The 15,049-nt window shown below is 50.5% G+C and overlaps 1 protein-coding gene across 5 annotated transcripts in view; it reads right to left on the reverse strand.

Moving 5' to 3' along the window:
• The window catches only part of Ercc6 (ERCC excision repair 6, chromatin remodeling factor), a 61,211-nt gene that overhangs the window by 13,883 nt on the left and 32,279 nt on the right, over nucleotides 1–15,049 (reverse strand). For all 5 annotated transcript variants that reach the window (XM_063233772.1, XM_063233773.1, XM_013148609.3 and 2 more), the window contains 4 exons: nucleotides 11,685–11,820; nucleotides 3,142–3,312; nucleotides 2,125–2,301; nucleotides 638–754 (listed from right to left, as the gene is read on the reverse strand). In XM_063233772.1, coding sequence (XP_063089842.1) covers nucleotides 638–754; nucleotides 2,125–2,301; nucleotides 3,142–3,312; nucleotides 11,685–11,820 — 601 coding nt within the window. The remainder of the gene's footprint in view (nucleotides 1–637; nucleotides 755–2,124; nucleotides 2,302–3,141; nucleotides 3,313–11,684; nucleotides 11,821–15,049) is intronic.

Below are 15,049 nucleotides of genomic sequence, written 5' to 3' on the forward strand. Positions count from 1 at the left end.
GATCAACTCACTTCCCCAGCGCCTCACCTGCGGCCTCTCCCTCCAAAGCCCACTCGATTCACTGCTGAACCTTTGCCAGGTCCTACTCAGACGCCAGATGACCAGAGGTGTCACCGACCGCCCTTTATATGGAGTGCACTTCCCAGCCAGCTGCAGAGGTACATGTCTGTGACGCCAGCACTCTGCGAGGCTGAAGCACGGCTGCAAGCTCCAGCTCGGCGTGGGCAACAGTGCCACTTGGGGCGCAGCTCAGTGTGAAGTCCAGAACCACCAAAAACAAATCAACAAAACCACTTCTGCGAACCCTCGCCCTCGCCCCCAGCACTTCCTACCCCTCCAACCGATTTCTTCATTCCTCCCACACGCAAGCATCTTATCCGTGACCCTCCTGACCGAGATCTAACACACTGCGGAGTGGTGAGTGCAGGCTTTCAAGAAGAGCAGTGCAGGGCTGTGTGTGCTAACACAGGCACCGGAGCCTACAGGAGTCGTCCTGTGAGCACAGGTGCCACGGCCGGCACAGTGCCACACAGCCGTGCGCCAGCCTGCTGCCTGCTGCTCATGGGGAAGCCAGCGAAGGGGTGGGCGGGCACAGCCGGAGGCCTGGGCAGAGCCCGGGAGACCTGGCCCTACAGACCTGTTCGTTTTTATCTGGCAAAGACAGGCTCATCTTCACGTCCGACTTCATCCTCCGCAGCAGGTACGGGTTGATGGTGTCCCGTAAGACACAGGCACATCTGTAAGCAGTTTTCACCTTCAACGAAAGAAAGGGGAAGGATGTGCTCGACCTTACCTTTCAGCTGACTCTGCTCCTGAAAACTGAAAGATAAAGGATTGTAGAAAACACTAAAAAGAGTTGGGAAACGGCTTGGAAAAATTCACCTAAATCCAGTAAAACCCAAGGGATGGTAGCTTTTGTGATAATATAATCAATGCAAAAACTTACCTTACAAAAGGGTACAATAAAAGAAAACCCGCTAATTTTGTGCCTTATCCTTCTTCTACGCTTGCTTTAGTTATTATTATATAGTCGTCAGACTCTAAAATAGTCTTGACCTCCTCTGGGGGAAAAGCTACTTTCAGATGAGTTATCTTTATAATCTTGTGCTCTCCCAAAGCTAGAAAGCAACCACCACACCACACGACTGAAGATCACAAGACCAAAAGTGTGGGCAGGCAGCGGCAGCAGCGAGATGGCTGCTCCGTGGAGACCTCGGAGAGCAGCAGAAGGAGCCTGCGACCCCGCAGGGAGAGCTCACCCGGGTAGAGTCGGGCCACACGGCCCCAGGATGACGGAGCCCTACGGGAGGCCACTCTTCCCGTCTCAGCCTCCCAGGCAGCAGGCGTGACAGGGTGTGCCACATCCCACCTCTTGCTTGTCCCGCCCACCAACGCCACCTGGTCTCTTGCTCTCCACTGCCCTTCTCAGCCCACCACCCAAGTCCAGGTCCAGTTCTTCACCACCCTCAACCCCAGTGGCCCCACAGGTTCCTCAGTGGCACCTTCCATCCAGCTGTGCGGCCCCTTCTGTTATCCCATGGACTGCTCGCCCTGAACCTCCTGCAGCCACACCCAGTGAGCACCCCAGCCCAGTCCCACAGGCCTCTCGCTGCCCCACCACACACACGGCCTGGCTCACAGCCACCCTGACCCAGAAGGCCTTGCTCTTTGTGGCCCGGTTTCCCCTAGAACCTGGCCATAGGATGCATCCTGTTCCATCTTCCCTGCCCTTGGCCTCTCGACACTCCAGCCATGCGTTGCCCGAGCTGCCCCGCACTGAACTTCTAGAACGCACTTGCTTTCTGATCACGAGACCACGGGTGATATCACTTTATTCCTCCTCTAACAGAAAGCCCCAGGAGCAGCTAAAACCACGCCGTTTCATTTCGATTATGCAAAGGCAAGTTTTATTTTAGGGGTGTCCTCTGAGAAAATATTTCAAGTCATTAAAAAAAACCTTATCTGGACAAATATGATCTGTCAACAGAAATAATTTTCTGATTTTTACCAGATACCCATTACAAGCCTAGCCATTCTTCTTACATTCTGACGGACTTGGCTACACAGTACACTGCGCAGCAGGAACATTTTAAACACTGAGGTGCCACTGCTGCCCGCTGTTACCTGCACAGGAGAAGCATTGGCGTATCCCCCCATGGTGATGGGGACGGAGAACTGCTCCATAAACACGGGCAAGGTGCCCAACTTTCCGGGGAAGACAAAGTCAAAGAGCGACCACAGCTCTCGGAGGTTGTTCTGCATTGGTGAGCCGGACAAGATGATCCGATGAGGCGTGCGGAACTATTTAGGGAAGAAAGCGCTTGTTATGGTTTGTGTCTGATGCGCCCTCAGAGCCTCATGCAGGCAGGGAGGTGGCTGAGTCTAGCCTTTGTGACTGGTTCGTTGTCCAGCACTGGGATTGGCAGTGTCAATGCTGCACCTGCCCAGGGGTGGAGCCAGCACACAACACAAGCGGGGGAGAGAGGCACGCTCTCCCCTTCTGCCCCTTTGCAACTACTGCTTTTGGAATCTGCCACAGCAGCCGTGAGGAGCTGCCCCTCAGTGACGCCACCCTGCCTTGGAGCCAGCTGAGTATGGCCTGAAACCTCCACAAACGGTGAGCTAAACAAACCTTTCTTTCATTTTGGGTGTCAGGTGTTTTGTCTCAGCAATGACAGGAAAGTAACTGAGACAGCGCCTCCCTATTAAACTCACCTCTCACAACCATCACAGTCCCCACCTGAAAACACACCTACGCAATGTCATCCAACACATTTATCCAACACCTCCGTTCTCTGCCACTGGTTCTCTCCAACATGCAGATGCTTTACACAATTACAACTTTCTCTTTACATATGCAGGTGAAAAGAGAGGAGATACTGTTTTTCACCATTCAAGTTGACTATTAAGGGTTAGCATTGGATTTGGTTATATCCAAACAACCCTTATAAGAGATATTTTACGATGGGAGGGATCATCATTTTTAAAGCATTATAGGCAAGCATAAAGAATTTCCTGCATTGAGGCAAAACGTATATTTTCAACTCCTTACAGAGATAAGGAAAGATGCCATGAATGAGCTTACTAAAAGCAGCGAGCTATTCCTGAGTCACGTGGAAGGACCCCTGTATAAGATCATACCTGTTTGCAAGCCAGGGTGATGGCAGCGTTGGGGTTTCGAATTTTGTGCCCTTCGTCCAAGATCACATAGTGCCAGTCGTGCCTGCTAATGTCATCCTGCATCAGCCGGACGTAGGAGTAAGAAGTGATCAAGATTCCGTGACAATGAGCAATGTCTCGAATTAGCTTCTCCTAAAAATATAATAAAATAGTAAGCTCAGTTTTAAATCGGAAATGAAACACAATGGACACGATTTAAAATGATACCCTTTCAGTCACAATTGATAGCACTTTCTAAAAATGTGCAAATACAAACATGATACATACAACTCTAATGTGTTATCAGCATGGGAAATGCACTTTACATCTGTTTAATCTGAGAGGTAGAAAACTCTAGGAGACCCACTATGGGAGGAAGGCTTCAAAAGAGACAAGAATAAATTCTAAAATCACGCTTCACTGATTTCTGTTTTTCTAAAACATTTCTGCCCATCCTTGTTAAAACAACTAAGTGGATGGAAGATGGTTATTTTAAAACAGAACCAAGATAACCCAAGGAGAGAAGGAAGGTGTGTCACTGCAGGAGGCTGGGATGGAAAGGACACAAAAGCAATGGCTGGAAAGCAAAACGATCCAAACACTAAGGAGAGGCTTGAGTCTGCAGAGACAAACACTCCAGCATGTCGGGCAGACCCGAGGAAGACTCGGCCCTCGGCACGTCCTGCAGGGTGTCTGGATTCCAAAAACTGAAAAACAAGAAAAGAGAAAGAAAGAAAAGAAGAGCGGCAAGAGCTTCCACCCTGAGCAAAACAGAGAAGGAAAAGAATCTCCTTGGAAGAAAGAAACTGCCTGCACTGAGTATCTTTCTGTTACACTTCAGCAGCAGACAGAAAATACTTCATTTTTAGTGGGAAAGAACTCCAGGCCCCGACTGCTCTCTCCCCACCCACTCCGGGGTCACTGTGGACAGGAGAAATGAACTCCAGCTTCAGACAGACAAGTCAGAAAACCAGCCACCTGTAGACTGCTCGCCAGACTGTGTGATGCAAACAGTGACGTGCAGGACACGGGCCCGGTATGCTCGTCACAGACGGTGTCACAGCAGCCCTTGTGCAAGAGCACAGCTCCACTGCAGAGCTGACACACGGTGGCTCGTACTCATAACCCACGCACCAGGCCAGGCAGCCAGTGGGCAGGGGAGCCCGATGCAGAGGCAGGAAGGGAGCAGGCCACTGGGTATCAGGCCCCACTCCTCTCAGAGTCATGAAGCGCTCAGCCATGGAATATTACACACGCCACACACTGGCTTCTGAAATGCATCACTCAGACAGATCAATCAGGCCCGAATATTAGACACTTCTACACAAGAATGAAGCTGTTAAACATATTTTAAGTGGACCTCTCGGGACTGAAATTAGGGGAAAATAAAAGTGGAATAAAAATTTCACCCCATCCGAGAGGAGGATGGGACACAGATAATGGATACTGCTTGGTTCTTAGCTGTGGGAGAAACACAAGTTAAAATACCTCTGTCAAGAATTTAAGCCGATTATTAACAGTTGTTAGATCCATTTATACACTAGGAAAAAATGTAAAACTATCAAACAACTATAAGGAGAAAAGTAATAGAGAAGAGCAAAAGTAGGGAAAGAGAAACAGGAAACACAAGAAACAGAAGACACAGTGGCTCAGCGTCCCTGGAGGGCACCACCGGACAGGGCGCGCCCAGCAGCCAGCCTCCCCGCAGGGAGGCAGAAGCAATGCTTTCGGGAAAGCAGAGCAAGAAGGCAGGATCAGCAATGCGGGTCGGTGCCAGACACACAGCCCTGAATGGACAGGAAGCTGTGCGTGCCGCACGGGGCGACACCCTGAGGGAGGAGCCCCAAACGGTCCCCCGCCTCAAAGCCAGACAAGACAGCAGCCGGTCGGTCCCTGACCTGCTGCCTGCATGGACAGCGGTCAGGCCACAGGCCGCCCGGAGACCCGACCGACCACTGCGTCAGCACAGAGGAAGATGCACAGGACAAAGGTTACAGCAGTGGGCGCGGAGGACGGAGCCTCAGCTCCGCACCACTGCTCCCTGCTTACCCAGAGGCCGCTTAGGCCGGCTGATACCCTGATGCGGTCAGCTCAACCAGCTGAAGAGGCAAAGCGACAAAACTGACCAGAGAAAAAAGTCCCCCGTGAACCTTAAAGAAAAAGCCTGGCCGAACTGATAGAAATAAAAAACAATTCTTTGAAAACACCAAACTAACCAAACCAACCTCTGAGAAGTCCAACGAGCACGTGTATGGCTTTAGAAATGTCAAGAAACAGGCACAGACATAGAGCACACGGCACGGCATGCTAACCAGCGCAGCTCCTCAAACAACTGGAATACCAACAGGGGATAAGTGTCACTGCATCCGTCACCCAAGGAGATGGACCTGCCCCCCAAAAATCAGCCTGGCCCTGAGGGACCTGATCATGCTGTGCTCCTGGGTCCACGTGCTCACCACACCCAAAGGCTTCACAAGCTATGCGGGAAGAGGACCAGGGATTGAACTGTGCCCACACGCAGGAGACAAGTGCACCACAGATAGACAGGCCATGGCCAACAAGCCCCGGGTTCAAAGCCACAGATGTGCCACCACCCATACAGGGCAGTTACTTTACAGATAAGAACTACCAATACGCTCGACCCAGGTGTGACGAACCTACGGCACACACATGTGCCGAGGCAGTCCTGCAGGGCCCCCTGTAGGCACACAAGCCAAGCGCTCCAGAGGCTGAGCATCGGGTATTCAGGCTAAGTTGCAGTGTTGGCACTCTGATAAATAAGTGGGTTTAGGGCTGCAACCTAGGTACAGGGTCTCTAAAAGCTGGCCATCGGGCCAGGTATTTAGCTTAGCGGCATAAGCACCTGCCACGCAAGCGCAAGGTCATGAGTTCGATCCCCGGGACCAAAAAAAAATTTTTTTAGTCATCATTGCTCTGACCTAATAAGGCAATAAGGCTTATCACAGGAATGAATACAAGAGCAGCTAAACACCAGAGAGCCTAATAGCATCAGAGAATCACAACCATCTTAAACTGTGGCACAAAATTCAAAATCATCCAAAAAATGACAATTTCATTAATATCTTAAAACAGCTAGGATTACAGCATGTTTTAATTCTACAGAGCAGAAAAGAATACGAACTGTGCAGAGAAAATTGTGAAGGAGCAGAATGCAGGGGAGAACTGTGTCTCCTGTGTCACGGTGTACTGACACTGCGGGAGCTTATGAAGTTGCTTTACAGACTGACCGAATGCCTGCGACCTGGAACAGCGCTGTCCCTGCGACTGCTCCCACATGGTCAGCTCCACATCAACAGCCACACCTGATGTAACCCTCCCTGCACTGACCCTCCGACAGCTGCAGCGTCCACGCTGGGCTGTGGAAGCTTGCAGACCCGTGCCTCTCCTGCCCGCTCCGCTCTTGGCTGCAGGTGTCCAGCATAGAAATGTGCTGCCCAGAGCAACAGGCAGCACCGCCAGGCACTGGCTCTCACAAGGCAGAGCTCGCCTCCACGTCTGAATCTTCTACGAGATTCTAGGCAATAGCTCCCTGAGGTCCCCTCCAGGAAAGCGGGGCTGCCAGAAGCCGTGGCGGGAGGTGGGGCCACAGCTAAGTGAGTCACAGGACTGCTCCACGCCCAAGTGCCCTCTAGGTGTGAGCTGTGCACAGAGGCAGGGAGCAGACAGCTGCCTGGGCTTGAAACAGCACAAAGCTCAACCAGCACCCACATTATACTGTGCACAGCCAAACACTGCAAATGCAGCCACACTGGTTCAGAAGCTCTGGACCTGTGGAACCCCAATGCCTGGCCTTGCCGTGGTCACCCCTGTGGGCCTTGAGGACACACCCAGAGGCACAGCTGGAGGTCCTCTGTGCAGGCAGGCAGGAGTGTCACCACAGATACACAGAACGCTGAGCCGCGCCAATACAGCCTCCTGGAGTTTCTTCTACTTGCTTAAGGATCAAAGCTTAACTGGAATGCTCTGCAATGTTAGCTCCAGAAATTATGGAATTCCTGCTGGTTCAGAGACATAGAGCATATCAGGAGCACCTAGAAGATGATTTTATACAAAGTTAAGAAACCACAAAACGTCCTGACTGAAAATGTCATCTCTGCCTAGCCACTGGGTAGCAACACAGCCAAGACCATTTGTCTTCACCTGATTCAGCCTCAGAATTCTGTGACTGCCTAGACTGGAGCTTCAATAATGGCAAGTTGTTGAATATTACAGACGTCTATATCCAAACACTTAAGACAAATCATCTCGGGCGGTTTCAAATTAAAAGCTTGTAAAATATGTAACCTCTCCTAGTTTTTGCAATTAATAGGGTACATCTGCAATTAGCCCGACTTACTGAGCGCAGGGCTGCTGTCATTAGAGGAGGCCCTGGAAGGGCTGCTGTGATTACGGAGGCTCAGGAGACCGATCCCTCCTAGAGGGCAGACATCGGCCTGGTAGGAAACAGCAGCCATAAATCACGCTGTCAGGCTGGGCGCAGGGGAAGCCCAGGCCTGTGAAGGCCACTCTCGGCACTCGGCCCGGCTCCCCAGGCCGGATTCCCCGCACCTGTCATTAATTAAGACTTCCTTCAAGCTAAACCGTTAATAAACAAGGATTTGTGCTGACAATGAAGAAAACAAAGGTCTCCAGCACCACAATTTTACAATACATCTCCGAGAACTAGCCGAGCATCCACGGCTTCCTGTATGGGATGTGCCACTGACTCTGCAGTCCACAGGAACTGCATGGCCCGGGCTGGAACTGAGCCCTTGGAATGGGCCTGGAAGACTGTGGACTCGAGCACCCGGGTGGCACCCTTTCCACTTTCATCCTTTTCACCCGACCAGCTTTCACGCTTCCAAGGCCAAGTCTTTCTGGTCTCCTATCTCGGCAGACAGACCTCTGTAAGAGCCGTGAGGGGCATCAGAAGGCCAGGCTTCTGTGTGGTTTGCTTTGTAACCACACTGCACCTCCCACGAAGAGTTCGAATGTCCTCTCATTCTTTCCTACAGGAACAAAGGGATCTGGATACAGGAAGCCAGAATAACCATGAACGCTTCTGGGAAGCAGGGCTGGACTTCCTGTCCCGCCTGCACACCGAACCTGGCAGCACTGCCTTTCCTGGCATCTGCGCTCCACTTCTGAGGTGACGAGGCTTGTGGTGCTTTCAGTTCTGAACAAAAGCCAGAAACACTGGAGTAACTTAGGTATTGGGGCCACACTGAGCTCTTCATGCACACACATTTATTCCATGTGAACTCTCACAAAATTATCAGAAAATCCCCATTTCACAGATCGTCCAACAAGGCTCGGAGAGACACAGTGACCTGCCGGATGTCTCACAGGCCACACCTGGAGTAGTGACCACAAAACCTATGCCTCGAAACCTAGGCTGGGGTTACCTTTGCCTTTCCTGTGCCTCTAAACGTCGTGAATTGAACGAAACAAGACAAAGTTCTTTGGATGATCTAAAATAGTCCACAGAATCACTGGAGCCTTCACAGCAGAAAAAGGAAATCAGAATATAAGCAACTCAGCACCACACCTCTCAGCGCTCAGGAAGAAGGTTCTTAATCACTGGATAAGCTTTCTAACAGGGTGCTAATGGCGCCACCTCCCACCGGGGGACATGCAGCCAGCACCACAAGCTGCCTCCTTTCATTATCTCTTCATGCATTTTCTTTTCCCAGGAAAACATTTGGTTTTTTCAAGATTAGTTAAAACCACCACACCATTTTCTGTATCAAACAGCTGGAATACAGTGTTTATAATTGCTCAACAAATACTAATCGGTTCACATAAAAGTTTTTCTGTATTAGAAAAAAGAAGTCACATATCACAATCGGGAAAAGAAACTTAGGATGCTTATTAAATGAGATTTCCACTGGCCATTAAAGGAGAGTCTGAACATTTCTATCAGACTTGATCATGTGAAACTATTAGATGCATAGTTTTTTTGCACGGTTGCTGGGTATGCACTTGACAACTCTAAATTACACTGCCAATCAAACAGATTATTAACAAAGATAATCTAGTATTAAATGGCGAAAGAGGTGGGAAGTTAAAATGCAATTTGGGGAAAAGGAATGATAGATGTGTACTAGTTTAGAATCTGATCATATATCTGCTTTCTAAATGAAAACCATTTGAAATTTTATGTCTGACCAATTACCACAAAGCATTAGGAAAATCAAGATATTCCGCTTGAATGATAAGGAAAACAATTGCCTAAATATTATTGCTCTTTTAAATGTTTCTAAAGAGAAATTCTTCACCCCTGTTTTGCCCAGTACTGAATGTCCCTGAAGCCACAGTGCCACACCACACTTGGGCGGGACAGCCCTGGGTATGGAAAGCTCATCTGTGGAGAAAGCAATCTTGGCTGACAGAGGAGGAAAAGAAGCCCAGCATGACATGCTGCCTTACGGGCACCACAAGACGGGCACTGACTGAGAGACCCTGAAACCTGAGTCAGAAACAGACCTTACTGCACTCCGCCAGTGCAGTGTAGGCTACTGTTCGTGTGCAAGGTGACGGTAGAGATCTGCACAGATAAACATGTCCCCCAGAAATGTAACAAGTAATGTGGTGATGGTTCGCTCCATCTTTTGTGTAACGTCTTACATCTACATCTGAGATGGTTTATAAAGAGAAAAAGGCAGCAGGGAATCAAGCAGCAGAATAAAAACGCGAAGAAATGACAATGCTGCTTCTCCTTAGCAGCAAGAAATTCCGAGTCAGCCCTCGGTAAACCGGAAGGCACAGAAACACCGACAAGCAACCGAGGAAGCCCTGTCACCCAAGCCAAGTGTCTATTCCTACCGGCCCCGCCCTCCACAAAGGGGAGCCAGTGCCACCTGCACGCTCACAGCCACGTCACTTGGTGCTAATGGACCACGTGTGTGGACTCCAGGACGGCGCTCTGCAGCCCACCACCACAGCAGGACCACAGGCAGAGACATCCCGGGAAGGAGCGAAACACAGGTGCTTCACCAACCCCACCCCGCCACCCCCCAAAATGATAGAGGGACAGAAGGAAAGCCTGCCTTCATAAATCAAACATCCACCCATGCGTCCAGGAGTTTATAACACAATGTTAGATGTCAGCAGACACCGGAAATGAAAACAGAATCAGAAGTTTCATGCGCACCGGTGAGGGGACAGTTACAGTTTAGTCTGACCAGAAACAACCTACGCTGTGCTCCTCCCCACCCCAGGAATCACGGCCTTCCCTGTTTCCTTAATTCTCTTAGCTGATTTCTACTTCCCTGGTAAAACGCTGGGCGGTCAGCTGGTTTTAACCGGAACAGCTAGAACACGCAAGATTCCATCTCGCCTCACTTGCTTACCAAGCTACAGATATTCCTGACTCAAAAACTCTGAATCTGCCAGAAACTCCGCTGAGCCATGCCCATGAACACACAAGAACCTAAAAGGGAGACAGGGACAGTGTGCAGGCTCCGGAGCCGAGCAGCTCTGAGACCTCTCCCTCGGGAGCCTTCCTCAGCCCCTACAGAGGCTGCTGTTGCCTGGGGTGCAGGAGAGCTCACTCCAGAGCTCAGAAGACTCAGGAAAGAAGGTTCCCAGTCAGACACTGGACCTGCTCCCCAGGGCGCAGCCTATGTGGGTGAGACAGCTGAGAAAAAGTGCCTAACACCCCCAGCTACCCTGCCCACGGGAGCAAGGGTAACATTCTTCTTGACAAGGTAGCTGCTAACCAAACTAAGAAGGGAGGAAAAATCTTTCAATATGTGATGGCCCCAGATTCAGGAGCAAAATGCAACATAACTAAAATATTACTTGTAAAATTCTCACAATAGCAGGTTGTTTCTTTCATTTATCAAGAACATGATTTAAAATCATATTAATAAATGCCATTTACCAGATAGGTATTCTTTATATCCGAAATGCTTGAAAAAGTGCTTTAGAGTTTGGATTTTCCCAGCTGTTAGATGTGCCCTGACACCTAGGGCCGGGAGCCAGGTCTACACGTGAAATACTGTACACACAGCTCATCGGTACCTTATGCAACAGCTTACCAATCCTGTTTTAACTGCCACCTGTCACGTGAGGTCAGACGAGGGCTTACTGGGTGTGGCATCACATCAGTGTTCAGAAGGTCCATAACGAGGCACCTTTCAGATTCTGGGTCAGGCATGCTAGAGCCACACGTGAATTTTGTACCCACTTTCCTGAAGCGGATTCAAGCTGCTGATGCCCAGTCCCTCCAGTTGGTTGCCACAGAAGCAACCAGATGTGCAATCCCACATACGGGTTTGTGGCACCCTGTTCATGCTCAGCTGTGACTTCCGGATAACACACGTGTCACAGTGCCATCAGAGACACAAAGCCAGTGTTGTGAAGGGACAGAGCTCTGAACTAAGTCGATAATTACAAAACAAGTTTAAACACGTAAAAGGAACTTGGGGATGGACCGTACACAGTTCAGAGGAAAAGCAAAAGTGTAAAATCAAAGACTTCAAACACGACACCTGACCAGGACTCAAGCATCACACTGTTACCTTCCTGTGGGCATAGGAGCCGGTTTCGTGTAGAATCGCCACTCGGAAGGGAGGCCACCACGTGTGGAACTCCTTCACCCACTGGTGCATCACCGTCGTCGGGCAGACGATCATGGTGGGGCCCAGCCCCTCGAACCTGCACCCAGGAGTCCAGGGAGAAAACACAATGATGAAGGAACGAACGGGCGATCAGCTGCCAAACACAAAAAACAAAACCCTTCACTGTTCAAAACAGAAAACATAACCTAGGAGAACTGACTGATGCTATTTTCAGTAACAAAAGAGCTACTGAGGTTAAAACCTAGCAAGTAAAGTCTAGGAATTCATTCACCATATTACCAGATGTAGGAATGAAGAGAAAACTAAACATTCTATAACGAGGAGAAAACATCAAGTAGGCACATAACAAATACTTCTGTGGCCCTCGCGCTTCCCGCTTAGTGAGGCTATTCTATGGTGGAACTCAGCCTAAGTGAGCACAGCGCTGTAAACAGCACACTGCAGCACGCCTGCTATGATCTGCACTGTGGTCTGCTGGGGGTTTTCAACCCACAGAATTCCATCCCATCCCCACTGGCCAGGCAGGAAAGCAAGTAGACAGGGGGTTCAAGGGCTCGGGGACTGGAGTGACAAGGTGACATGATCCCCTGGAGGCGAAGCACTGCTGAGAAGGGCTCCTGCCTTCTCTGCACATAGCTGCCTGCTTCCCCTTAACAACAGCGTGGAATGGTGATGCCAGGGGCCTGCAGGCCACATGGACAGTGTGAGCAGGAGCATGGACGGTCTGAGCAGACAGAGCAGGCCTCACCAGCAATCCTTCGATGAGCCAGCGTGCCAGCACAGGTCCTGGGATCCCCTTCTCTTCTGCCCTTCCCGAGTGTGCACAAGAGCCACTGTGCACACGCGAGCCTGCACACTCCAGGGCCTGAGCACCAGCGTGGCCGCAAGCCTGTGAGCACACAGACCGCCAGCTGCGAGGCCAGCGCGGCAGGGCTGACCAGTAGGAAGGAAGCGCTCACACTCCAGGCTAAGAGCCGAGCAGCAGAACAAGTCGGAGCGCAAGATAAAGAGGAAGGCCAAGTCAGAGCCCAGTACACACCCTCAGTGACACAAGCTCACACTGCGGGAGGCAGCTGGGAGCCAAGGCCGTCCAGGGCAGCCAGCGGCAACAATTTCAACTGTCCTCCTTCCCAGTCCCTCTCGCTTTCTGACAAAGATGGTGACTTTGTGCTGCAAAGCGTGCATGAATCACTCCTGCCACCTCACTAATCCCATTTCAAAGCCTTTGATAAATCCAGGATGCTGAATATGGGCCTGCCTACTGTTGCCCGGACCCTCCATGGACATTTCGGTGCTGCCATGAGGTGCCCAGGGCAGCAGTGATCACCCGTCCCGCCTTGTCTCCCAATCCAACGGACAGAAGCATCACCATTCTCTGGGACCCGACCTCCTGCCCACCCCTGCAAACGACCTGCACCACACTGCCGTGCACCACATCCCACCTCCTCCGTCCCTCCCCGAACCCCCCACGCCAGCACTTCCCCAGCTCCGGCACTCTCTCCTCTGGGCCATGGCTCCTTCCCGCACCATCAGTTCTAAGAGAAACTCCCTCACCACAGCCCCTTCCCCCAAGGCCTCCATGGCTGCCCACAGCCCTGCCCGGGCTGAGACCTGGAGCTCCGAGCTCTGCTCACCCCAGCCAGCCTCGCCCTCTCGCTGCTGCCCTCGGTGCCTGCCCACGGCCCGCACCCCGCCTGCTGGAACCGGCCTCAGGTCCCCGGCTGCACAGTCCTCTGAGCCCAGCTTCAGCGTCCTCCTTCCCTCTCCCCACTCCAGACGCTTCCGACTCATCCTCCCGACCACAGCTTCCCGAGAGGGCCCTCCCTCGGGGTACCCAGGGAGCCAGGACCCCCATGTTTACATGAAAACATTGTTTTTAAAGTTGGGGTAAAATATATCAAGCATTCCAAGAAATCACTGTGAATTTTAGGATTAAGTGTGATTTTTGATTTTCTGGTACAGCTCAATAAGTTAAGAGACTTTGTGTATCCACAGTAAATTAGACTGTGCTTACACTTAGGCCATGTACTACACCATAGAAAATGAACTGGTGCTTCTAACAGAAGACTTTGATAAAGCCCTCCGTGAAAGGCGGCTCATCCTTCCACTCCAGCATGACAAGATGTCTCTGTTCACTGACGCGTCCTCCCACCTCCTGCTGTATGTCACAGCCCCTGGCCCTCAGAGGGGAGGAGGTGGCGGGGGACCAGAAGAAGCCACGGCAGGCTGACCAATTCCCAGATGTGAGCACATCTCCAAGACAGAGCCCCGCAGCTCCCCAAGGAGAGGGGCACCTGCTCTGCCCCCGGGCCCTTCCATGATGGCATTCCTTTTCAAAAGGATTAAATGCACCAGCTTCTTCACCTCCTCCAAGGGTAATGAAAGACAGTTATCAATACTCACTTAGAAAGGATTAGGAAACAACCAATCAAAAGCTGTGTAAAATATTTAAAATCCAAGACATTCAGACAAGCATGGATTCATGACGTGCCTTTCCGGCCCGCACAGCTCTCTCTGTGACCTGCTCCAAGCGGTGACATTGTGACTCACATCATCTGCGGTCACTATTTTCTTCTGGCTGCAGGTCTAGCTGGCATGACTGTGCCCTTTCATTTCTGCTACTCTCCCTCAGGTAGAAGCACAGGGACGTCTTCACGCTGAGCTGAAATCTCAGAGCGAGACAGATTGCTGCTGGACCACAGAAGGGGCAATCAAACCCATTAAGAGTCCCATCAACTCAGCGCCCTTTCCAACCTCAATGCCAGGGAGATGAGCCTAAGAAAGGCTAAGTGTACTGCGGTGATTAGCATCAATTACCAAACGGACTCCGGTTCCTTTCATCTTTGATAATCATTGATTACCTAATGAATTTAGGACTTACCAGGAGCTCCGTGGCCAAACACTTCAATCAGCAGGTCAAAACCAGCTGCTGTGGTCTAGAGTCTTACCAGGAATTGTGAAGTATGTTTGCCCTGGAAGGCTTATTAATTGTTTCGGGATATTTATTCTTAAACTGAAATTAACTGAAAGGCTAACCAAGACACTGTAGTACTAACTGAAATTTGAAAGATAAATAATTCATTTCCCCTCATCATAAACTTCATGGGGCCCATTACAATAATAAGAACGGCAAAGTAAAAAGAAAGCAGGATATTTTTAATGAACCGGGAACACAAAAACCAGTATAGATTTTTAAATTAATTTTGTGTAATATGCTTCACTCCTGAAAATAAACAGGCCTGGGCTGGGGCTTTAGCTCGGCAGCCTAAGTGCCTGACTGGCAAATGTGAGGTCGTGAGTTCAAT

Source organism: Cavia porcellus, unplaced genomic scaffold, assembly GCF_034190915.1.
Source record: "Cavia porcellus strain 051 isolate PalLab524CR breed Dunkin Hartley unplaced genomic scaffold, mCavPor4.1 scaffold_23, whole genome shotgun sequence".
Taxonomy (NCBI): domain Eukaryota; kingdom Metazoa; phylum Chordata; class Mammalia; order Rodentia; family Caviidae; genus Cavia; species Cavia porcellus.